Source organism: Vanessa tameamea, chromosome 4 (assembly GCF_037043105.1).
Source record: "Vanessa tameamea isolate UH-Manoa-2023 chromosome 4, ilVanTame1 primary haplotype, whole genome shotgun sequence".
In the NCBI taxonomy this organism is placed as follows: Eukaryota; Metazoa; Arthropoda; class Insecta; order Lepidoptera; family Nymphalidae; genus Vanessa; species Vanessa tameamea.
Window position 1 is genome coordinate 7,544,015 of NC_087312.1, and position 24,516 is coordinate 7,568,530.

A 24,516-nucleotide genomic window follows, 5' to 3' on the forward strand; every position below is an offset into this window, starting at 1 on the left:
CATATATAACTAGTCGTAAAATGATAATTTTGGATTAATTCATTTGCAGAAATTAGACAGCTTCAGACATATTTTACCACGCATTTTAGAATAATTTTTTGCACAATCCGCCGTTACGTTCTAAGGTAACTGTCATAAAGGGAATAACTGCAATGCTACTCTTTACGAAGTCACTTCGTAAACCGACTTAAACACGACAACAATACATAATACTGTGGTAATTAAATTTAAAGGATGAGTAAGTCAATTTAATTACTAGCTCAAGTGTCAAAATATCTTAGTCCCCTGGGTTGGTGGCGAAATTGTTACACATTTCAGTTTAAAGGCGGTGGTAACCCCTTACCACGAGACGACAATATGCTATATATCCGTTTGTTATTTTAAATAAAACAAAAAAAAATACTTAATACGATTATTTATTTAAATTATGCATGAACTACGATGAAATATCATACCAGCCATAGACATTTCACAAGAACTTCTACATTTTACATACTTATTGTTAAATTATTTCTAATAATATGGATTTTTTCTTGTCTTTTGTACGGTTTATCATAAATAGCTTCGTGTATTCGGGACGTGTGTGTCATCAGTCTTCTGAGCGACCGAATCTTAAATGTCCGTAATCATCAAAGGAGTCGTCTGCTCGAACCGGACGATTCCGTATCAAGCCGTACTCGCGGTAAAAATGTCTCGGTTGAATATCGTCTTCTTCTTCTGTAAGGGATAAACCCCGAAGACGTGCTCCTTCACAGTACCGCATTGATATCGTTAGCGCAATGGTCAAGACCAATGAGATTATTGTGATGAGCCGCATTTTGAATAATCTGCAAAGAAAAGCAAAATTAAACTTTAAAGCCTAAGTAAGTTAGTTACTTATTACCAAGTGATTATATAAATATTTAGCTAATTTAATCAAAATACCAATTTAAGAATAAGTTGTTATTTTTACAATTTTTTTTTCTTTTTTACAATTTTATGTTAATCCTAAGAGTCGAGTTTGTCAACGGGCACACGACGAACACGTACATCTAAACCACTGATAATTTGTTTAAAACGGCATGTACCACTGAATACATATTTTATTAATGTTTATTATTATAATCCTGGAAATTACTGCAATTCTACCACATGTATACATATTAATCCACTATCCCTCACTAAGGCAACATGGTGAAATACTACATCCCACAAGCGTGCTTTTGTCAAATTATGGGATAACTAATTGAAATTTGACTTAAAACTTAACACATAGTAACTATGAAAACGGATGTAACAGACTTTTGATAATGTAACCTATTACTGTTGGATAGGGAATAAAATTACCATTTATTCCATAAAACACTTGATTATTTTATACTTCACTTGAAAAAATAAAAAGGGCTCTTGCCACCACGTTCCTGCTCTTATTGGAATAAGTCATGATGTTGGTAGGAGACCTGATAGACTGACACTGGTTCCCTGGCAACGAGAACGGGACGCTAGATAAACTAATAGTAACAGCTTGTAAATGGGCCACTGCTGGGCTAAGGCCTCCTCTCCCTTTGGTTAGGAGCATATTCCACCACCCTGCTCCAATGTAGTAAGGTGGAATCACATGTGGTGTTAATTAGACATGAATATACGTAATATCTAGCATCTAATCTTTATCAACATCAAATAACAGCTTATACCATTAACATTGAATTATTTCTTTAGGTACCTAAACTAAAATATCATAGTAGTAAAATAGGCTCCAATCTATGTACAAATGTCTAAATCTCATGATCTTTAATTAGTTCTGTCTATACTGGGGGACTTTGTAGTAATAATAATTAGTATGGCAATTAATAGCTTGGCAAAATTTATAACCATAATAGTTATAACAGAACGTTTATAAAATTTCTGCTATATTTTTTATGTATCTCTAATGGCACAGTAAAAATTTACAATAATATTTTTGATTAGGTAAAATAACATGTGAGTTAATTTATTGAAAAATCGAAATACTGGAAGCACTGTATTGAAAATAAAAATAACACATTACTTCCTTTTTTTTTTTTTAAATGTATATGATGATGCTTACCAGGTCCTGAAGCTGCCGACGAGATAAATGAGCTTCGGGATGAATATCTATCATTTTTATACTGTGGCCACAATATCGAAAACAACGCTCCCCTTTTTAATATTCTCCTCGCTGGCTTTTCTTGACGTGCTAATTGACACATTTCAATTATTATTTCTCAGAGATTGATCTTATTAGTGACTAAAAATATTCTTTCCAATAACAAAGACTTACTTTATTGATGAGAAAATTTATTTGAAAAGAGCATCGAAGTTAGTTTTTATATAAAACAGGCAACTGCTTCGCACAATTATATTATGATGTAACTTATTGTTGGTTAAAGAAAATAAATAACTGTTGTGTTCTTGCTGATTACACCTGATACATTCCTAACGATAATCACTGTTATTTTTAAAATAAGGCACATTGTTCAAAACAAGATTACATGATAAAGCAACATGGAAATAGTATACATTCACTCCAGAGTTTAAATATCCACTGGGTTACACGCAGCAGTTAATACTTCTTAAAAATGGATTCTCCCATCATGGTACTGAGGAAATTCAGTGATTTCATCAAGATTATTTCGATATTGATTAATATAAATATGTAAACACAACCTTTCCAATGAGGCCATACGTCGATATAGAATTATAAGCTAGCCATTAGACAAATTTATTATATGAAAAATTAAAAGAAAGGTTATTTTCTTTAAATAATCTTTAAATCGATCGACGCTGCTATTTTCTCAGCCAAGCGGCGACACCCATTAAAATACCAATGCGAGATTTTATTTTTTATTTACAATCTGAATACTTTGATTTAAAAAAAGACGCAATATATTAGGATGTATACATTTCGATCTTTGCGTATGAAATTTATAATTAATAATATAAAATTATTAAAATACAATACATAATCTATTTTCCCGCCATTTTTTTCAAATGACATCATAATCCAAATAAATTCATTATTAAATCAAAATAGACTTTAAAACAATGGGTGCAACTACACAAGAATTTGAAATATTTGAACAGCAATTTATAGAATTAATTGGTGAATATCAGACAATTTCGGTATGGTTTTTTGTTTCTTTAAGTTACTTTTTATCTTAGCAAGTATAATTAATACTCTTAATCCCGATATTTTCAACTTCAAAGTTATTTACGGCACATAAAACTTGAATATTAATATTGAGAACTAAATATAAACTCCCATAATATTCTTCTATGATTAAAAACCAACAAAGTAGTCGACGTTTCGCAGATAATGAATCGAATTCATTTTGATTTAAAAAATGTTCTTCATAGAAGTAGTTCTTGTGGTTTCAAAATTAATTCCATTTAAATATTAATTATTATTATCAGCAGTAAGAAAATTATTCGGGTGTGGACTACTTCATTAAAATATTGATTACTTTCGAAAATGACTTTTCTTGGACGTTACAAATTATTGAAGTAAAAAAAATGGTTTTTGTCCAGTTGTTTCCATCCATCTATTACGAATTCCTACCAAGATACGCAATAGCACAATTTATCTACTATGTGTACTGTTCAATTCCAATACTCCCTACAAATTAAAACAACGATTTAAATAGATGAAACATTGACATCAGACTTGGTCAATCTGTTAATATCTACAAAAATCAAGTAAAAGCTTATTATTTAAATCGTCTCGTACTTTTTTATATATGTTTTTAGTTAAAATTAAAATGCTATGTATATTTTAATTAATTTACGTGGACTCTTCTCCATCCAAAGGCCGCCTGGAAGAGATTTAAGGAATAAGACCGCCTTTCGTACAAAATTCTGTATCGAACATTTATCTCTGTGTATTATTTATTTTAGTTTTTTTGGTGTACAATAAAATAATTAAACGTTAAAGTGGATATATCAGAAATTTTTACTGTTTTGTTTATCTAACTTATTTTTAACAAAGTATTTTTCACTACCACTACTAGCATAACTTTTGTCTTAATCTAAGAGGAGTATGCGATATCCGAACAAAATAATGTCTAGTTTAAAGGTTTATTGAAATGGAACACTCTAGTAGTTGTTTTTGCTATATTTCATATGTGTTAATAACTGACACAATTAAATAAATTAACAATGTTTGACAATATTTAAATGACAAGAAATAAAATTGTTATCAAAATTCCATGCGAATTAAAAAAAAATATATTATATAAAACGATATATATTACAAACAGACAGAAAGAAAGGGAAATAGAGGAATGGGTTACCAGGACCCATCAGCATGACTCTTTTCCTTACGTGATGATTTCCGCCAGTTCACTGTACTGTAAATCACGTAAAAACTTAATTAAAACTTCATTCCAAAAATATTGTAAACGCTAATAGTTAAATATATAAAATAATATTTATATTTCAAATAAGGGTTCCGAAAAGCAGTTGCGTGCAGAGCTTCGTAAAGAGGCAACGCGTGCAGAGGGAGCCGAAGCAGCTCGAGATGCGGCAGAGCGGGCGGCGGCGACAACTCGCGCCAGCGCCGCCGCCGCCACCGCCGGCGCCGCACAGGCCGCCAAGGCACTCGCATCGGCACAGGAAGAGCTTGTCACTGTTAAAATGCAATTGGATTTTTCTGTGAGTAATTTAAAAAAAAAAATAGGCTTCCTCTTGTAATTTACACAAATCCTTTTAAGGTTATATTTTAACTTCCAGTATTCAATGTTTCTAAAAATAAATATTGTTAAACGAACCGATGGCGTGCTTAAATTATAAACACATACTTTTGTTTGCCAGGAAAATCAGCGCAGACTCTTTGAAGATAAATGCACTGAGATGTCTGATAAAATAAATTGTCTAGAAAAAGAATTACAGCAACTGCAACCTCTACAGTCCGCACACGGTGCCACACAGCGTCAGTATATCGAATTACAGGGACGCATTCAAACCGTCACAGAAGAAGCTCGAAGGTTCCTAACCGTCCTTGTCGACTCATTTTGTTACTTATTTTTTGTTTATGAACTAGGTTTATAATATTTGGTTTCAAGCGAGGTATCCAAACTTGAGGTTGAACTTCGAAGAGTAGAGCGGTGCGCCGGCGCGGGCGCCGAGCTGCGCGAGCGCGCGCGGCTCGCGGCGGCGGCGCACGCGCGCGAGCGGGCACTCGCAGCCAACGAGCTCGCTCACACTACTCGAGAGCTGCTCGCAGCTAATGGTATAGAATTCGGACATATTGACTTAAGAAAAAATAAATCATATAAGCGAAAGATATTAACATTCAATTTGTTTTTATTAAAAGGTATCTCAACGTTACTACTAATAACAATTAGTAGTAGCGTTGAATTAATGATTTTGAAACAAATTAATGATTTTTCAGCTGAAATAGCTCGACTCAAAATTAAAGTAACCGAGTTACTGTATCAGTTATCCAATAGAGAGTCCCTCAACGAGATGCATGACCCGGAATCACAAGCTTTAGCCGAAGTGCGTGCGGCTTTAGAAGCTGAGAGATCAGGAACGGCTAAGTTAGAACGGGCCTTAGCTGCGGCTTTAGCTGATAACGCTACTTTAGCATCTGAATTACATATAAAAGATAACGATTCATCCGAAGAAAAAACTTCAATATCAGAAAACCCTTCTAGTATATGCCCAATAGATTCATTTCTTGCAGATTAAAAATAATTTTGAAATGTAATTTCACTTTAAGAAATGGTAGTTAAAAAAATTATATTACTTTATATGTTTTATTTGGTAGGCCTTAAATTAATAAACACTAAACTTTTATAATGACGTCATTTAGTTCATCTGTTTCATTATAAAATAGAAAAGTCCATATTTTTTTACAATTTGCAATTGTCGCACGCGACTTCGCTCGCGTGTCAGGTGTCAGGCATATAAAAGTAGCCTATATCCTTCCGTGGAGTTCAAGCTGGCCTCATACCATTTTTCGTCCAATTCGCTTGAGTGGTTTGGTCGTGAAAGACCATCAGACAGACAGACAGGGATACTTGCACATATGCAATATTAGTATAGAACTATAGATAAGCTCTAAAATGCTTATAACTACCTATCTAAGTAGATGATTTTTCACAATCCATCGATTGCAAATAAACAATCAATATTAATTATATTGTAGGTGTCTTAAATATGTCTTAAATTATTGTAAGCGTTTAATTTGAAGCTCAAAGTCTAAGACATTCAAAAAACTTTTGTGGGTGAACCAGCTCACTCAATGTTCACCATTTTGCAGTCGAAACGAGTTTCCAAATTAGGACATCGATGATTTAACCTTTATTTTTAAACATTTAAATAAATAAAGAGTATGCTATGCATCTTGGTTATTTCATAACAATATATAATTCATATTGTAAGAATTTGTGCATGAGTACCGTTGAACATAACAGAAATAGAAACCGGTGGACGACCTATTGTACTGCATCATGCTAAAACCTGTTTCTAGATATGCGCTTGACCACACCGAACGATATAATATTCTGCATAATTTAGGAAATCTTACTAAATAAGCCATCATTTGAATTTATCTAATTAAAATATTAGCTTTCATTGATTTATAACTTAGACTAAATACTAACGATTTAACTCAATAACTCGAGTGATAGGCTTATAGTACAGGTATTTTTAATTTGTATTTATATTTTCCAAGTTATTTCTAATATGTTTATTTTTTAATTAAATATCTTAGTTTTTTTACTGATATACATTAATTAATCAATAATTACAGTTTCGGAAAGGATGGGAAATATCTCAGATATCTACGGAAAATACGCTAGACGTTTAATCTTGCGCAGTTTGTTAAATGATCAAGGATATTTACAAAATACCAGAAAATGTAAATAAAATAGTCACTGCAAATATAAACATTGTTCTATTTAATCACTCATGCATATTTTAATGCTTAAAAAACTATTAACATTGTTCGTTTGTTCATTTTTAAATACCCGTATATCATATCTACCGTGCACAGGAAACATCGTCCAATGTTATGTGGGCAGTATTTCCTCACTGTTTTGGCCGATGGAGGTAGAGTGGGTGCAATAAGCGAGCTGTGACACGGAGTTTTTCGCAAGGCTTCGCGGCGCCCCACCTCGCGGCCGACCTGCGTAGGCGCCTCGCCTGTGTATTGTGGTGCTGTACGCAGTCAGTCATTCTTCGACATCGCAAGTCGTGGCCACTTTGCGCGACGGCCCGAGACCAACGCACAAATAATGTGCATCTGATAGAAACGATCTGTGATATAGTGTTAAGTTACATGCAATAACTGAAAGTGAAAAGTTTTATTCGAGTGAAATCTCATGGATATCATAACGGCACTTAATATAAAGTGAGCACGTTTCTGCGCTTTTGTTTCATAACACAAAAATCTTATAAACACCATCGTTATAAACGATTGACCATACGGTAGGGAAAGCGAAAAATTATGAGAATATTAAATATTTATTTACTTATAAATCAGTATGTATGAATATGGTATGTATCAGTTCCGTGATCTGATACCAAACACATTGTATTGTTGTGGAGAAAGTACCTTTCTACAATTACAAGTCTATTTACGTACACCTTTACATTTATTCTGTGCATAAATCTGTACCTTCATTGTTCAAATAAATTCGAAACATTATTGGAACCAGATTAATCTTCAGCTAACAACTGGTTACATAAGAATGACAGCATAATAAAAATATAAGTATATAAATATACATAGCATTTGCCTTATTAGGCTAAAAGACTATTCCACCAACGCAAATAGATGTATGTAATGTTTATACAGTGAGTCAGAAAAGTCTGAGGACTCAAGGACGGTGAGCTCAATATGTGGAAACAGTTATCATGTGAATTCAATGGGTACATTACAATAAGCCACCCACGACACCTGCCATCTCTTTTATTAGCTTAGAGTTTTGTCCGCACGACATTAATTATTGTGATAATAAAATAACTATGCATATTTTATTCATATGTAAATAACTTGTTTATATGTTTTACGCGAAGCAGTCGATTCTAACAATAAATTATTTTTATGCATATTTTGCAACTATGTAAGTATATAAGTATAATATTATAGCATTAACACAAGATATAACAAATATACACCTGAGAAATATTTCAAAAATATATACTTGAATATAAATATTTGAATTAGCTATTAATTGCCATTTGGGAACGCTTAATATTTTTCCTCATAGTTTCTGAGAGGTTTTCTTAAAGACCCAGTAAGTCGTTATCTCCAAATATTCATACTTGTCGAGTAATAAAACAATAAGTCGGATACTTTATTTATATAATATATGTATTTAGAGATGAGTAATATTATAGTATATGAGTAAACATTCATTTATGTGCCTTGGTGGCGTTGATGGCGTTGTAGTCTAGTGCCTAGCTGACTTAGTTTTATGACTGATACCAATCGTATTATCAGAAGCAGCTCGAAGCTAGGATTTTGCCACTTTACAAATTCTCTGAACTCTCTCTAGTCGTATAGGATCGCTCACCTATCTGATTATGACAGAGAGGGAATGAAGAGTGTTCTTGTGTTGTATACAGACTTGATCATACTATTGTCTCCTAAATACCTAGTTGGCTATTTCTTGTTGAGATTGACAACCGAAGCAACACCAAAAAATCTTCCTTAATAACACTAAACAATCCTTAAATAAATTAAGATTGTTATCCATATTCATTTGTTTGAATATATTAAAATTAAAAAAAGACAACGATACTAACAATTATGATTTTTAATTTCAATTTTTTATTTTATGGTATAGGTAGGCAAGCGTGCAAACGAACCACCTGATTGTAAGTTGTCATAGACATTGACACTGTAAGAAATTTTAACCATTCCTTACACCGCCAATGCGCCATGAACCTTGGAAACTAAGGTCCCTTGTGCCTGTAGGTACACTGACTCACACACCTTTCAAACCGAAACATAACAATAGTACGTATTACTTTTTGGCGGTAGAGTATCCATTGAATGAGTGGTACCTAACCAGACCGGCTTGCAGAAAACGCTACCACCAGCAAATGTTGACTACTTGTTACTCATATGATTATGATCTATGTAATAACATACATTTTATGAAATGCTAAAACATTTTTATTTTTATTTCAGTAAAATGAAGAACAATACAACTCTATTCTACTTTTTAATGGTTCTTATTACATCAAGCACAGTTCAGTGGTACGTCACTTACTTTACTTTACTAAATTAGTTTACTTTTTTCAACTCTCACTGTAAAAAATCTTCTTATGTTAAACCAAAGACACGCTTCAACTTTCAACTATATAATATAAATTCAAATAAAACATTGGACTTGTTATATATATTACTAAGTTTATTTTTAGCAAAAAAAGAATGAAAAATAAATTAATCTAAACTGCAAAATTTTAGTTAGTAATTAATCACGTAAAATTACAATTATACAGAAAAAAAATCTAATTAGTTTTTTTTTTTCAACGAAAAATAATAATAATTGATCAATACATTTTCCCATGAAGACACAGTTTAAAAAAAATCATGTCATTTTACTGTATAGACATTTATAAGCATTCGCGACTTGAAACGGTTTTTATTACCACTTGTAACCGTAATTATTGTTAGTTGAAAATAATTAAAATAACTTTCGTTATTAATTATGTAAAAAAAATGTGAAATAAGTAAAAAAACGCTTTTAAAACAAATAGAACTATAGCGCCGATAGTACAACAAAATATAATAGAAAATATATTTTCTATTATATTTTGTTGCTTGTATATAAGTACTTATAATACAACTTTGAATTTATGTAATAGTATTTACTAAAGTGTGGATGGACTTGAATAGAGACCAACATTCCATAGACAAAATAAATAAATTTATTTATGATTTCCTAATAATGTATTTGAACATCTGTTTAAATGTACAATACATGTCACTTAAAGCGATCATTGTAAACGTTATTATTTTTTTAGAAGGCAAAAACACCATTTATATCTTAATTACGATTCTAAATGAATGAACGAAGACGCCAACAATTCGTTATTGAGACAATTATATAATAAATAAATATTCTTGTAAAGATAATCAATTTTGACATTATTATTTTTTTAATATTTTGTAGCGTATCAGTATTAGGACCAAAGGCGCTAAGGCCGTTTGGAAATTATAAAGTCTCCATAGCCGGCGGTTCCCGCGCCCACAACCTATATGTTGCGGTAGAGGGCAAGCGAGCTACTGGAGAGCAGTTCTCACAAGGACGACTTGTGCAGGTCCCACCAGCTGCCTCCAGGCTAATAGATTTGGAAGTGAGTTCCTTAAAAATATCGTAACAAAAATTGTCACATGAATATCTTGGAAAATATTTCTACGACTGAAGCTCAATACTTAAACAATATGCTTAATGTAGTTAATGACAAATGACTCATTATTATTTGTCATGTTTTAATGTGTCATTTATGACACATAAAACATGTGATTCACGATCGATTGTATATTTAAATAATCATCAGCTATGCCTATAAAGTCAAAAATATATATGTTTCATTTTACGCAGATAGGGGACCCTGGGCCTGGTAAGTACAGGCTGATAGCTCGGTCTACCTCAGGTCCTCTTTTCGCAGCATCAGCCTCCCTAGTTTATCAACCGAGGAGTTTTTGTATTTTCATACAAACAGATAAACGAGTGTATCAACCCGGAGATACAATAAACTTCAGAGTTATTGCTTTGGACAAGTAAGTAGAGGCAAATCTATCAAAATAAATAAATAAGAAATTGAGATCGTTACTATTGAAGTTATTTTTAAAATCTTTTGCCTAATTATTTTAAAATGAATATTTAAAAAAAATTGCATACAATTAGAGCACAAAACATTAACACACAAACTAAAACACTTTCGATTGTAACATCACAAAGCGATCCAAGTGTTCGCACGCTAAGATTACGTGTGATTACTGCGCGGTCGTCGACCCGTTGCGCAGATACCTGCCGTTGACGGTACACAAACCGTGAGCGAGTTGAACACGAGAGTCGTCGTTGTGCTAGTGGGCCACTGTTCCGCTCCACTTGATAGTTCTTAAAGATCAGTTTATTAAACCTAATAATTAATTCAAGACACGTCATAGATTTAATTAATCATTTCCTAATAACTCTAATTTTTATTTAAACATTCGGTAAGCGGACGAGCCAATGGACGACCTGGCGCTAAGTGATCACCACTGCCTATAGACATTGGCGACGTGAGAAATGTTAAATACTCCTTACATCCCTAATGCGCGACTAATCTTGGCAACTAAGGCGTTATTTCCATTGTGCCTGTCATTACACTGACTCACTCACCCTTCAAACAGGAACACTACAATAGGTGTATCTGCTTGTCAGTAGAATACACGTGGTATCTACTGGCATGCACAAAGCCCATATATATGCCATCATGAAATAAAATGTTCGAAGTTATTAAAACGCTTGTCATGTTTGGTTGCGTTGGCTCACCTTTGTACGAGAGTACTTGCACAATTGCTTTGAGAAATTATTATTAACCATTGTTTAAAAAGTACTGTCGAAGTCAATACACACACATATTTTCGATGACCACTTTAGGAGAATGTTCGTTTTCATAAGTTTCTATATTCCCAACATAGATACTTGTTACCATTATCGAGCACGGTGGACGTGAGCCTGTTAGACACGGGTGGGTCACCGGTGCGCCAGTGGGCCGCTAAGCCTTTGGATCGAGGAATTTTCGCCGAAGAATTGCTCCTAGCTGATGAGCCAGCGCTTGGACAATGGACTATACAAGTACTTATTTCTAATGGTCTATACTTAAACTAGTCGGACATTTATTTACAAATCATTGATGTTGTTAAACGCACTTTTTTATTATTCCAATAAATATAAATAACCTTTCAAGCCATCTTCCAAGTTCACTATCAGTATTGTTACTATCTTCTAACATATATTTTACAACATATTATAATCTTTCTTTGAAGTTAAAATTCTTTCAAACAGGTTTCCTCATATGTGTTGCATATAAAATGTTACAATTTTAAGAAAAATACGGTATTATTTTGTTACAAATGAATTCCAACTAAAAACCGGTAAGCCGGATGTATAGCCTCCAACCAACAAGATAACCTTTGTAAGTGCAAAATAATGTTAATTTGTAAATTACGCTTTTTTTACTAAAGGTCGAAGTTCGCGGACAAAAATACTCCCGGCAGATATTGGTAGCAGATTATGTGCTACCCAAATTCCATATGGATGTTCAAATGCCGAAGGAAATGTTATTCAGCGATGGCCGTTTCAACATAAATGTAACTGCCAAGTACGTTATTACCTTCTTAAGCTACCAGCGACCACAACACTAGTACCATAGGATTTTAAGTAATACCTACTTGTTTAAGTTGTTTAAGAAAGAAAATGTTCACCGTAGTGAAATAGTATCTTGAAATACTTGAATACTTAAGTTACTGACTTATATTAAGTTACACAGTTACATAATGAACATGTTTCAACAGTTATGTCAACTCACTGTATTTTAATATGAGATTTTTATATTTATCTACTTTTGTTTAAAAGATGAATATTAGATAGAGTCATAGCCATGATTCAGATAAAATATTTATTTTATATTACCTAATCTGAAAATAATTTTAAAACTGAAAATAACTAATATTCTAAAAGTACCATTTTAGAGCTTTAGAGTTACCCAACCACAATAACAAAGATAATATTTTTCAATGAGAAAAGCTCTTTTCAATATCGTAATATAAAATTCTAATTCAATATACGTCATAATAATTATAGACATCAAATTACGAAACACAAAATGTCTGTGAGTTATTATTAGATATTGGAAATAAATTTTCTGCTCAAAGGAGACGTAATCCCTTGCTTATTGAGAAAACAAGAATTCATTTTGTATTTTACTGCTATGGAAAATGATAAGATTTGTGAAACTAAAGTATTGTTTGTTTGTTATGTCTTATGTAATGTTAATATCGAATTTCCATATTAAAAAGTTTGAAGAAAGTCAAAAATGATCTCTGATTGACAGCATCAACCGACACCAGTTAATTGCGTGGGAGGTGTCATATGAATGCAATGGAAACAAAGATAGACTCTCTTTTGCCCTACTCACATAATCCAATGGGAAGGAAATCTGTTCGAACGGAGAGAGTGCATGCGTCGGTCCATAGATATTTCACTTCCCGAAGAACACTGACAAATTCATTTAATCTGAATATCTTATTTATTGAATAGAATAATGAAATAAATACTTATTAAATAATTTAATAAATTCGTTCGCAGCCATTTCAATGGACTTCCAGTCAAGGGTGAACTCACCATATCTGCTTACGCCGTTTTCTTCTCTGGCCTATTACAACCAGTATTCTCGACACCCGCTCGAAAAGTCATGGACTTTAATGGTCAAGCAGATATAGTGTACGACCTAAAGACTGATCTAGATCTTGCAGAAGATGCTGCAAGACCATTAGTCGTTGAAGCCGTTTTAGAAGAGAAAGACACATTGATACGTCAAAACATTACGACGAGGATTCTCCTCCTACGAACTCCGTACAGACTTAAAGTAACAGCTCCCGATCGATTTAAACCTACTCTTCCATACACTGTTCAGGTACGGTTAAACTGATGAATAAATTCTAAAAAAAATTCTACCTAATAATTGTATGTGTTAATATTATTAAATAATTATAGATCGAATTAGTAAACTCTTCTGGGCAGACTATGAAAATATCTGGTGACGTGATTGTTGAGCGACTATGGGACGACGGAGCTCCTGTTAACAAAACTACTATAGCTCTTACTAAAGGCTTCGCAAAATATACTTTCACACCAGATTTGGCTCACGCAAATTCAACCCTTAATTTAGTGGTAAGTTCTGTATCGTATATTTTATTTTCAAGTGCTTTCTTTATCATCGGTTTTCTACTAAAGCATCTGACAACACTTAAGGTACCTTAAGTGTCTAACAGCACTTAAGATAATTTAGCGAAACTGGCATTTAATATAGATATTAAGAGTTTTCTGTGATTTGTGTAATTTGTATGTGTGTTTATGTGTAATTTTCGGAATTGATCGAATATTTTAAATTATGTTTTATTTTTAGATTAAGTACAAAGAAATTTCGGAGCGAGTGGTAAACGTCCAGAAAAGTATGGAAACTGGTGGACAATTCTTAGTGATGGAGCTTCTAACCCGCAATACTTCTGTGGGTGACGAGATGCGGGCTCGGATCACCGCCACCGAGCCGATGGATCTCGTTCATTATGTCATCATCGGTCGCGGTGATATCCTCGTTGCCAAGACTTTAGAAGTGAGTACATTATTTTTTAATTTATAAATAGGAAGACGATCCTTAGTCATACTCACCTACTTGTTGTAGAAACTCTCAAGGCATTAGCATTCTAAGAGAAATAAATATTCCTACAACTGGCAATGAGTGCCAGATTGGTATAGCGATATCTAAGAATAACAGATTTTGAGTATTGTCTTTTACTTCCTGTAACCCGTCTGCTACGCGGGCACGTGCTAACCGTGCGATTGCGTGCGCGTGCAGTTGAGCCCGGCGCGGCGCAGCGTGGACGTGTCGGAGCGCGTGTCCGCGGGGATGTCCCCGGGCTGCTCGCTGCTGGCGTGGTACCCGCGCCTCGCCGCCGACGCCGTGCGCGCCGCCGCGCTCTACGCGCCGCAAGGCCAGCTGCTGCGGCACCAGGTACCTTGACTACTTGACGTGACGTGACGTGACTGAATCATACTTTTATAGCCCTATTGCAATAAGAACAACAGTTAAGAGATTCGCTCGATTAATGTTCTACTCTTAACAAAGGAGTCCAAAAATAGTAAAACGCACATCATTTATTATTTTAAAGCTATAACAACAATCATTATTTTTTGCTTAAATTTCAATTTAAACCAATAAGACAAATACTTTTCGATTCCTTTTCCATGAAACTTGGATCTTACTAATTATGTACCTTTTGTTACCTACAGTTTGTCCTTTATCAGATGATTTGAAATCATCTCATAGTTTGCCAAAAAAAAAATAATCATACATATTATTTAATGCTAACCCACATTCAATTCATCTTAAACTGTACTTATAAGTAACTTGTTTTTTTAATATGGCACAACTGTTAAATATGAAATAGGTGACAGTGACGTCAGTTACGTCAGGATCCTTACTCCGACCTAACGGGTTGGTGGAGTTCCGCGTGACGGGCGAGCCCGGCGCGCAGGCCGCCCTCATCGGGGGCGACGAAAACTCCATCGCGACTGGACTGGCCGACGACAATGGATTAGGCAGTGGCCTTGATATGCATACGGTATAATATTTGAAACAATATAAACATGTGCATTCGATAACAACAAAAATCTTAATATCTTATATTTTTAAATACTTTGTATTTTACAAGCGCACAAACACATGACTTGGCGTAAAGCTAGTAACATTTTTTAACGCTCATAATAATCGATAATAATAAATAGGAAAATAAATACTAAAAAGTTATGCTACTTATTTTTTTATATTTCCGAAATAACAAGTCACCAAAAGTTGTGTTTTTAAAATACGAGTATTAGGATAATTTTATATGATTATTGCGCTAAAATACTTTGACTTTGTAAATAGATCGAACGAGAAGTGGAAAGCTATAGTGGACTAAAACATTCGCTCTTCAAAAACGAAGACCATTTGCCGAGCTTGGGACTAGACTTAGGGGGAAAAAATACAACTGATGTATTTACAGTATGTATTGTATTATAATAATTATTAATTATATTATTATATTATATTGAAGTTTATTATTATTATGTAAATTTTGTTTTAGAACGCCGGTGTAGTGTTTCTGACTGACGGTCTCGTTATTAAAGGCGACGATAAAGGTAGTTGTCAAGTCTGTAATTAAAAAATGGTTTATATTAAAAACGTCTGCCTTTAGCAAGCGACGTAGCAAACGTTGCATATTCATTTACCGTCCTGCGTGCAGACGGCTCGTCGGTGGAAACGGGCACGCGCGCGCCGCAGGCCGGCCCGTACGCCTTCAGCCGCGTGCCGCCGCCGCCCGCGCCGCGACACTACCTCACGCGCACACTCTCGCCGCACACCACGTGGATGTTCACCAACCTCACCATCGGGTAAGACGACTCCGGCCCGCAGTTATTTATATGTCTCGTAAAGTGTTATGAATTTATTTCGAAATATCCAGTAGATGCAGTTGAAAATAAATTCAGATATGTATTTACGGATGTCTGGGTGTCCATACGTTGACAATATAAAGAAACAAAGGTACAGACATTTCGTATTCATTTCGAACATGCATAGGAGAAAGTCGATTGCATAAAAACTATTATCGCCGTAAAATGGATTCGGTAAATTATATGGATGAGTCTTCATTCGAAAATACTTTCGCCGTTACTTAACAAACGATAAGGTTCAAATAAAAATGAATATATACTTTCAAGTCATTTAACAGGTAAGTTTTGTTTCAGTAATGACGGCATGGGCACCAGGGAGCGCTGGTCACCAATTACCCCCGGTGAATGGTCGGTCGGAGCCTTTGCGATCCATCCCACTTTAGGATTAGGTCTGGCTGCACCGCGCAAATTGACCACTGCTCTACCGCTCTCCATGACTGCCGAGCTCCCGGAAAGTCTACAAAAGGGAGAGACCATAGCCATCATAATAACGCTCAAGAGCTCCCTTACTGTAGATACTTCAGTCGAAGTAACTTTCCACAATTCCGACCAGTATTTCGAATTCGAACCTTTAGAGAATAACGTCGATTCATCTAAAAGTAAGTACTACTTTGGTTATGTCTATGTTTATTATAAATTCAGAAATAAAGCAGTCCTAAGACTTATTCCTATTTTAACATAATAAAACATATTTAAAAAACAATATGAATATATTATAACAAAGCCTATTTACTGGAAATGCAAGACATCATATTACTATTATCATTATTTAGTTCCATCAATCACACAAGATTTCAAAATTGCCAATAGTTTTGCTTTCAAGAATTTCTAAATTCCAGCCCGGCTTTAGAATGTTGGCAATGTTACATTCTCGTGCCTCAGAAATCGCGTAAAAGTTTCGCTTGCGCTTGATTTCTCTTCTGTCATGTCGGTTTACTGTCTCAACGAATTCGGGAATTAGAAAGTGCATCTTTACGCGAATACGACCGCACTATAGTACTGCATATTGGACTGATTCTTTAAATATGCTAGTATGTACAATTTACCACAATGTCCATGGTGTGGGCAGAAATCGAGCTGTTCCGTCGCGTGCGCGTCGCGGTGCCGGCGCGCGCGCTCGCCAGCACGGCCTTCCTCGTGACGGCGTCGCGTGCGGGCGAGGCGCCCGTCATCGTGGAGGCTAACGGGAACGGAGTCTCCGCCTCACTCTTTCGGACCATCGATGTTAAGGTGAGTCTACACGTTACAGAGACACATCTTTCATAATTGCACGGACGGCTTTATCTTTGCGTTGTACTATTTGTATCTTACGCATTTATATTCTGACTTCCATTACATTATTGAACTCTTTGCCCTTGTGTGCATGAATATGTCGTACAAATTTTAGTATAAAGATACCAGTCTAAATTTATATCAGTATCACAAAATATGATACTTGCCTACCTTCCAGTCACAGGTCTCATTTGTATTCTAAATGTCGAATATAACTTAATAATGAAATTGTAGACATATCCTTATAATTACTATAAATACACATGTTTATAATTTCAAAAACTGAATAAAGAATACTGTATAACCGGTTTGCCAGTAAATATTTATGACGACACGTAATAAGTCACGTTCGTTATTTTAACATTACAGAGCAACATTTCTATACCTAATAAATATTGTTCACAATATAAACAGCCTTAGGAAAAACAATATGGCGGTACAATTATAAATCGCAGTCACGTTTCATTAAGAGCGCACACTAACGAGGAATTTAAATACAAGGCAAATGAATGCGAGTAGTTTTTCCTCTGTTGATGTGGTCGAGTATGTGTACTTCAGTAAACACAGTTGTTAAGGCCTCGTGTTACATACATTAATATTTTCTCTCCATTGTAAGCTCGGAAGGCAACATCGGTTTCTCATGATTCATACGTAAGAAGTATAAGATGGAAATAATTACGTAATTAAAGATTTTGCTCTATCAAAGAGAATCAGTTTTTTTAACGATTGAAATGCGTACAAAAGTTCTTTTTACAATTCATAGTACTATAATTGCATTTTTTCTTCAAATTTTAATTTCTATACGAATATATAATATTGCGTCAAAGTATTTAAATTATTTTTTCATGGTTTATGTTAATAATTTTAGTAAGTTTTTTATGTTATATGTACATAACACATGATATAAGATAATTAATTAACAAATTGAATAACAATAAACAATACCGCCGGTATGATATGGTATGAGAGCCGAGATGGCCCAGTCGTTAGAACGAGTGCATCTTAACCGATGATTTGGGGTTCAAACCCAGGCAGACACCACTGAATTTTCATGTGCTTAATTTGTGTTTATACTTCATCTCATGCTCGGCGGTGAAGGAAACCTGCATGTGTCTAATTACAACGAAATTCTACCACATGTGTATTCCACCAACCCGCATTGGAGCAGCATGGTGGAATATGATCCAAACCTTCTCCTCAAAGAGAAAAGGAGGCCTTAGCACGGCAGTGGGAAATTACAGGCTGCTAATGTAAACAATACCCATTTTTTTTAAACTAAATTATTAAGTTTCTTAAGTAGGGCGAACTCAAGCTGAAGTGTAATTTCTAAAGAAACAAAAAACAGTCCTTAAAACAAAGGCGTCAAAATATAAAGTAAATTATTTAAAAAAATTACCCTGGTAGTTTTTCTGTAATGTATGTTATCCTATCATATATTTTTCAATTATGTATTAAAGACTACTAACATAATCTATATTATAATTGTAATTGTATACATGCGCAAATAACTTTGTCTGTCTGTAAAGCTTGAACTCCAATTAAGAAGATCTGACTGATCAGCAAAGCCGCGGGCGACAACTAGTATCTAACCATAACTTAAAACTTATTTCAGGACGGATATGTTGAAGACATTTGGTCATGGGCACTCCTCGACGGTCGGCGTGGAGTAGCTCGAGTGAACGTCTCGTTGTCACCAGCAGCTGGCACTAAGCTGGGCGCTGTGTCCTTAGAAGCCACTGGCGATCTGCTGGCTAATGCTCTGAGGGCGATGAAGGCGCCTCCAGGCGTCGCAGCAGACGCTAATTATGCGCTTCGGCCAATGGCTCGAGCGTGCATTTTACTGGATTATCTTCAGGTTCAAAGACTAATAATTGCAATTTTTGATTGTATATAAAAGATGAATACTGTGATTTCTTTTATAATAATATATTCTAATATTAATTTAGAAAATAAGGTGAAATGATCATTTGTGTGGATACAGCAATACTCAGGGACCAATGGCGAGTCGAATATGAATTGTTTATATTTTCATAGGCAACGGAGCAAGATGACGAGACAACGATAGTCAAGGAAGCTCGTGTTCAGGCGGCCACTGGCTACCAACGTCTTATGGCTTTCCGCCGACCGGACGGCTCCTTCTCTCAAGAAATCGGCGACGAAGCTATATCTGATGTCTGGTTAGTATACTTAGCAATAAATGAAGTAACGACTTTACTTTTCAGCAGCATCTCTTTGGCACTCCCGGGTCCATTGAGCGAATTGATAAATTTTATTAATTTATAAACTAAACAGGCGGTTCGATCACATTGGATTACATCAGGTCACATCTAATACACGGCGTTGTAACGTAGGATGACCTCGGTGGCGGCGCGCTGGCTGTCGCGCTCGTCTCGCTACGTGGAGGTGTCGCCCGAGGCGGCGGCGGCGGCGGCGCGCTGGCTGGTGGGCGCGCAGGCGGCGGACGGCAGCTGGCCGCCGCCGCGCCAGCGGAACGACCCGCGCGCCCAGGCCGGCGTGCCGCTCACCGCGCGCGCCCTGCTCGCCCTGCTGGAGACCAAGGTACGGGTCCGGAAAGTTAGAACGTCGCGTCAGCTATACCACAAACATTGTAACAATATTTTTAAAAAGGAAACAGTAAACCTGACGTTAAAGTTGTTACGCACGTCTAAAGTCATTCCTTGTTATTCATTGCTAACCCAAAAATGACAATGGTTGTCATTTTGGTATTTGGTTTTATCAATGTAGAGGGTATTGCGGATGCTTGCGCGCTAAGGTTTGCACTTGCTATCGCAAAATAATGAAACGTAATCGCTGCAATAGCTTGATATGGGTGAAGCTGACAAAACAAAAGGCGATAAAGTTAAAACATTATTATTCAATATTCTAGCTGTGTCCGTTAATAAGATAATAATTGTGAGTTTGAGATTCGATCAGGTGGTAATTAAAAACACAGATACTCAGTCGATATTTCTTGGCATTTTACTTACTGGTGTTACGGTAGAAACGCTTGCAACATCACATCACAATTACATATCTTTTTATTCTTATATTATTTAACAAAATTATTTAATTTAAAAATATTAATTTCTTCGTTACTATTTTACGCATATATCCCATCCCCAGCATTAAATCTGGCGTGTGCGATCCAAGGATCAATATTTGACTGATTTTGAATCTTCTATCTGAATATTTAAACCTCGGGCGATATTGCTTGGTACAAAATTATATTCCAGTATTCCTTTCATGTCCTTAAGGTTACGTTTAAAATCAAGAGCAGATACGGAACAATAGAAGGCACAACGCAAATCTGGCTTTCTTGATACGGACACCTCGTAAAGCACTAGCAATAAATTGACTTCTAGCGCCGCCGCAGAAAATGTGTGAAAAATCGTTGCTCATTCGCAGGCCAATGATGTGCTGTACAAGAACGCGATCAACAAGGCCACGGACTCCCTGGCCCGCGCGCTGTCGGCCGACTTGGACGCCCACTCGCTGGCGGCCCTGGCCGGCGCGCTGGCCGCCGCGCGGCACCCGCAGGCCGCGCAGGCGCTGCAGCTCCTCGACCAGTACGCGAACACCACGGGTGATTGTGACGTTCCTACTTCTCCTAACATATATTGATTTCTTAAGTTTATCGTTACTTATTATTTTTTAAGTCCTTGATTACGTAGCTGTAAATAAATAAATAGTCTTGAATATTGTTGTTGTTACAGGATCTGCCTTGTATTGGCCACGTAAAATACCGGCTTCAGAGTGGAGGAATCCGTGGTTAAAGGGAAATAGTCTAGAAGCTTCGACGGCGGCGTGGGCTCTGCGCGCTATGCTGGCTTCCAACCTTATAGAAGAATCAGTTCCCGTTGCTCGCTATCTATTGCAAGCGCTTGGACCGAAAGACCAAGATCCTGATGTGGTATGATATTACTTATTAAATTTCCAATGCATTTTATAAATTAAAGCTCTCTTCAAGCTCTTTATCGTTAAACTAAAGATCGTAGTAATTTCCCCCAGCCCAGTTGTAGTGACCCAACGAATCTTAACGAGTCAATTGTTCCTCTAGATACAAGAACCTTATACATATTTGCTGTCCCATTTGATATAAATAAATGTCACCGGCTCTATAATCATTTTTGTTCCAGTTGGACGCGTTATCGCAGTTTGCGCAAACAATAAAAACAGCGACTAAGCTGAGGGTGTCGGTCGCAGTCTCCGGATCTGAAGAGCCGCGGCAGTTCAACATAGACAACGACAATGCTCTCATCATACAAACGCAATTGGTAATAATCATTAAAAAAAAATTACCATTTTTTCAAATTCGAATTATTTCAATCTACATTTCTACAGCCTCTCATTTTCGCTGTGTCAAATATGCCGTAGCTTACTGAACTCAGTTAACCACATATTACGGTGCGCAATTATAATTATGTTCCGACTGCGTCGCAGGTGCGTGAAGTGCGCAACGCGAGCGCGACTACGGAAGGTCGCGGCGTGTGCGCGGTCGGTCTGACTGCGCGCGGGCGCACTAACGTGACGGGGGCGTGGCCGCGGTACACGCTCGACCCTCGCGTCGACCAGGTCTCGACCCGACACCGCCTGCAGCTCTCCGTTTGCGTTGGGTGAGTGATCGGTTTTTTAGAGGGTCCCATGTAATTAGATTGACTACAAGAAAATAAGTTATACCTAATCCGTGTTCGCCATTAGGCATACTCTACTTGTTATGTTCAAGAAAATTATTAATCGTAGAGACCCTAAAATGTTTTCTTATTTTCAGATTTGTTCCAGTAGGAAATGAAACTGAAAGTGGATTAGCGCTTCTTACAGTGCAGCTACCTTCAGGATATTTAGCTGACCTAAACACAATTACAGAATTAACAGTAAATGTTTTTTTTTATCAATATAAAATATCAATATATTTATCACATATATAAAAATTGTAAAACTTGACTGGTCTTGAAAACTTACTTAAACGGGTTTCATACACGCTTGAGGTTCGTTTATTTATTGTCGGCGCTAACTTTTTTATTACGTACAACCGACACTAACGCAAATATGGTCGCAGGCGGCGCGGCACGTGGTGGGCGCACGGCTGTATGCTGGTGGGTCGCGAGTGTCGGCGTGGCTGCGCGCGGGCGTGTCGGAGCGCTGTGCCACGCTGGCGGCACCGCGAGCGCTGGCCATTGCGCGACAGCGTCCAGCCTGGGTCACACTCGTCGACCTATATGACTCCAGTGAGTAAACGCATATCCAAAACTATGCTATACGTGCTCGAATTGATATCGTAAACCTATTACCGTTACCTTGCGTAAAGAACTACGGTGTTACAGATAATGACCCCTTCGAAAGTAATTGACCCCTAGACTTAATTAGAATAAGGTGAAGAACCGTTTCCGTGCCCGCAGGCCACCGCGCCCGCGTGTTCTACCAGACCGTGTCGAGCTCGGCGTGCGACGTGTGCCGCGCGTGGCCGTCGTGCGAGCGCGCGTGCGGCGCGGCGGCCGGACAGCTCGCGCCCGCGCCCGCGCCCGCGCCCGCCCCGCGCGCGCCCTCGCCCGCCGCGCGTGCCTCTCTCTCCGCCCTGCCGCTGCTGCTGCTGCTCCCGCTACTGCGGTAGTCGGACGTCACACCAGCAAGGGATGAAGTCAACCCGCCGCGGGAGTAAAGAAAACGCCCACACGAACGAGAGTCATCTTCAATAACCTACACACAATGTAAATAAATAAAATTGTAAATCGAATTGTAATTGTCACTTTTCTATTGTGACTATTCAGGCTGTCTATGAATGAACTAAACAAAGTGTTTCTGTGATCCTAAGTTATTAATATCACGAGTTTGAAGACCAGTTGCAACTTTTCATAAGAAAAGTTCAATTATAAACTATAAGTCGATGAAACAAATATTTACATAAATTAATTTACTAATCTCTTTTCTTTTATCCCCTAAATATTACTTGAACCGAATTTATCTACCTATAACTCAAAAATTCAAGTACTAGTATAACTAAGGAAAGAAGAGCTACCTCGAAGGCTTATAACTAAAAATTAAGGTTGATTTATCTTATTGTCATTGATTTTTATGTAGTAAATCGAATTCGTAAAGGCATAGTTTAATTAACCTAAAAGCAACTTTCCTACGGGGCTCATCATGAAAGAGCGAAGTTTAATCTGTTTTTAATCAAGGAATTTTTCATGATAAATCTACGCTCCAACTTACATGTTGAAGAAAATAAAAAAAAAATTGTACGGCCTCGATACTATAAAAGAACCCTAATTAAACCGTAACAAGAATCATAATACTAATAAATAAATAAATAAAATTATAATAATAATTGAATATTTAAATAAAACATCACCAAGATCAATCACAAAGAAAAACATTTGTTGATTTTTTTTTTATTTACTGAAAATGCTTTTCCAAGAACGTGCATTTGATTACAAACATTGTGTATATTAAGAGTCGTTTGCCTAGTGTTACGTCGTCACAAGATTATCGCTGAGGTTAGAACTTTATTTAATAAGATTTATTTTTCACATTATTTCTAACAATCATAGTCAATGTTAAAATTTTAACTATCGTCATTCTGAACTGGTTGTTTTCTTTCATATAAGCTTTAATAATCGTAATAGAACTGTTGTTATAATTATAATGTTCTTTAAATAAAGTATTACATTTTTAAATAATAAAAAAAATATCGCAGTTTATTCTTTTCTTTTTAAGGAAATAGTAGAATTCGATAAAATGTAGGCTAACAGATAAAATATAACACACAAACCTATCTATTATTATTTTTCTATATAATATAATGTAATATAAATATATAATAGCAAATTATATTAAATTTTCTTAATCTTTTATTTCTTTATTAATTCAATTAAATAAATATTTTCTATACATTTTTTTCTTACTGTCTTTTATCGGTAAAATTCAATTTCTGAACTTGTTTTATTTTTTCATGGTTGTGAAAATTTTTGTTTTACTTTTTAGTACAAGTGTAAATACTGTGTGTATTATTTATATCTATATTAAATTA

At 35.9% G+C, this 24,516-nt stretch overlaps 3 protein-coding genes across 3 annotated transcripts in view; 2 read left to right on the forward strand and 1 right to left on the reverse strand.

The window, feature by feature from the left end:
• Positions 1-24,516, reverse strand: part of LOC113394492 (probable RNA methyltransferase CG11342) — a 212,952-nt gene that overhangs the window by 75,493 nt on the left and 112,943 nt on the right. The window lies entirely within an intron of this gene.
• On the forward strand, positions 3,043-5,685 carry LOC113394489 (rootletin-like). The gene is made up of 5 exons (XM_026631819.2): positions 3,043-3,120; positions 4,441-4,647; positions 4,807-4,979; positions 5,058-5,224; positions 5,387-5,685. The coding sequence occupies exons 1-5, from the start codon at positions 3,043-3,045 to the stop codon at positions 5,683-5,685; spliced, it is 924 nt and encodes a 307-aa protein (XP_026487604.2).
• LOC113394479 (thioester-containing protein 1 allele S3-like) lies at positions 7,145-24,182 on the forward strand. The gene is made up of 26 exons (XM_026631804.2): positions 7,145-7,351; positions 9,140-9,208; positions 10,128-10,311; positions 10,560-10,738; positions 11,645-11,801; positions 12,191-12,327; positions 13,314-13,641; positions 13,722-13,898; positions 14,134-14,340; positions 14,584-14,739; positions 15,176-15,349; positions 15,655-15,771; positions 15,854-15,908; positions 16,013-16,160; positions 16,515-16,819; positions 17,290-17,450; positions 19,105-19,347; positions 19,527-19,669; positions 19,844-20,051; positions 20,898-21,075; positions 21,206-21,402; positions 21,629-21,766; positions 21,933-22,105; positions 22,261-22,363; positions 22,549-22,717; positions 22,889-24,182. The coding sequence occupies exons 1-26, from the start codon at positions 7,323-7,325 to the stop codon at positions 23,098-23,100; spliced, it is 4,347 nt and encodes a 1,448-aa protein (XP_026487589.2). The 5' UTR covers positions 7,145-7,322; the 3' UTR covers positions 23,101-24,182.

Coding starts and splice junctions, on each gene's coding strand:
- LOC113394489 (XM_026631819.2), top strand. CDS start 3,043: ATGGGTGCAACTACACAAGAATTTGAAATATTTGAACAGCAATTTATA. Junction 4,980..5,057: donor GTCACAGAAGAAGCTCGAAG/GTTCCTAACCGT, acceptor TTTGGTTTCAAG/CGAGGTATCCAAACTTGAGG. Junction 5,225..5,386: donor AGAGCTGCTCGCAGCTAATG/GTATAGAATTCG, acceptor ATGATTTTTCAG/CTGAAATAGCTCGACTCAAA.
- LOC113394479 (XM_026631804.2), top strand. CDS start 7,323: ATGGATATCATAACGGCACTTAATATAAA. Junction 16,161..16,514: donor TTCACCAACCTCACCATCGG/GTAAGACGACTC, acceptor GTTTTGTTTCAG/TAATGACGGCATGGGCACCA. Junction 22,106..22,260: donor CAGCTCTCCGTTTGCGTTGG/GTGAGTGATCGG, acceptor TCTTATTTTCAG/ATTTGTTCCAGTAGGAAATG.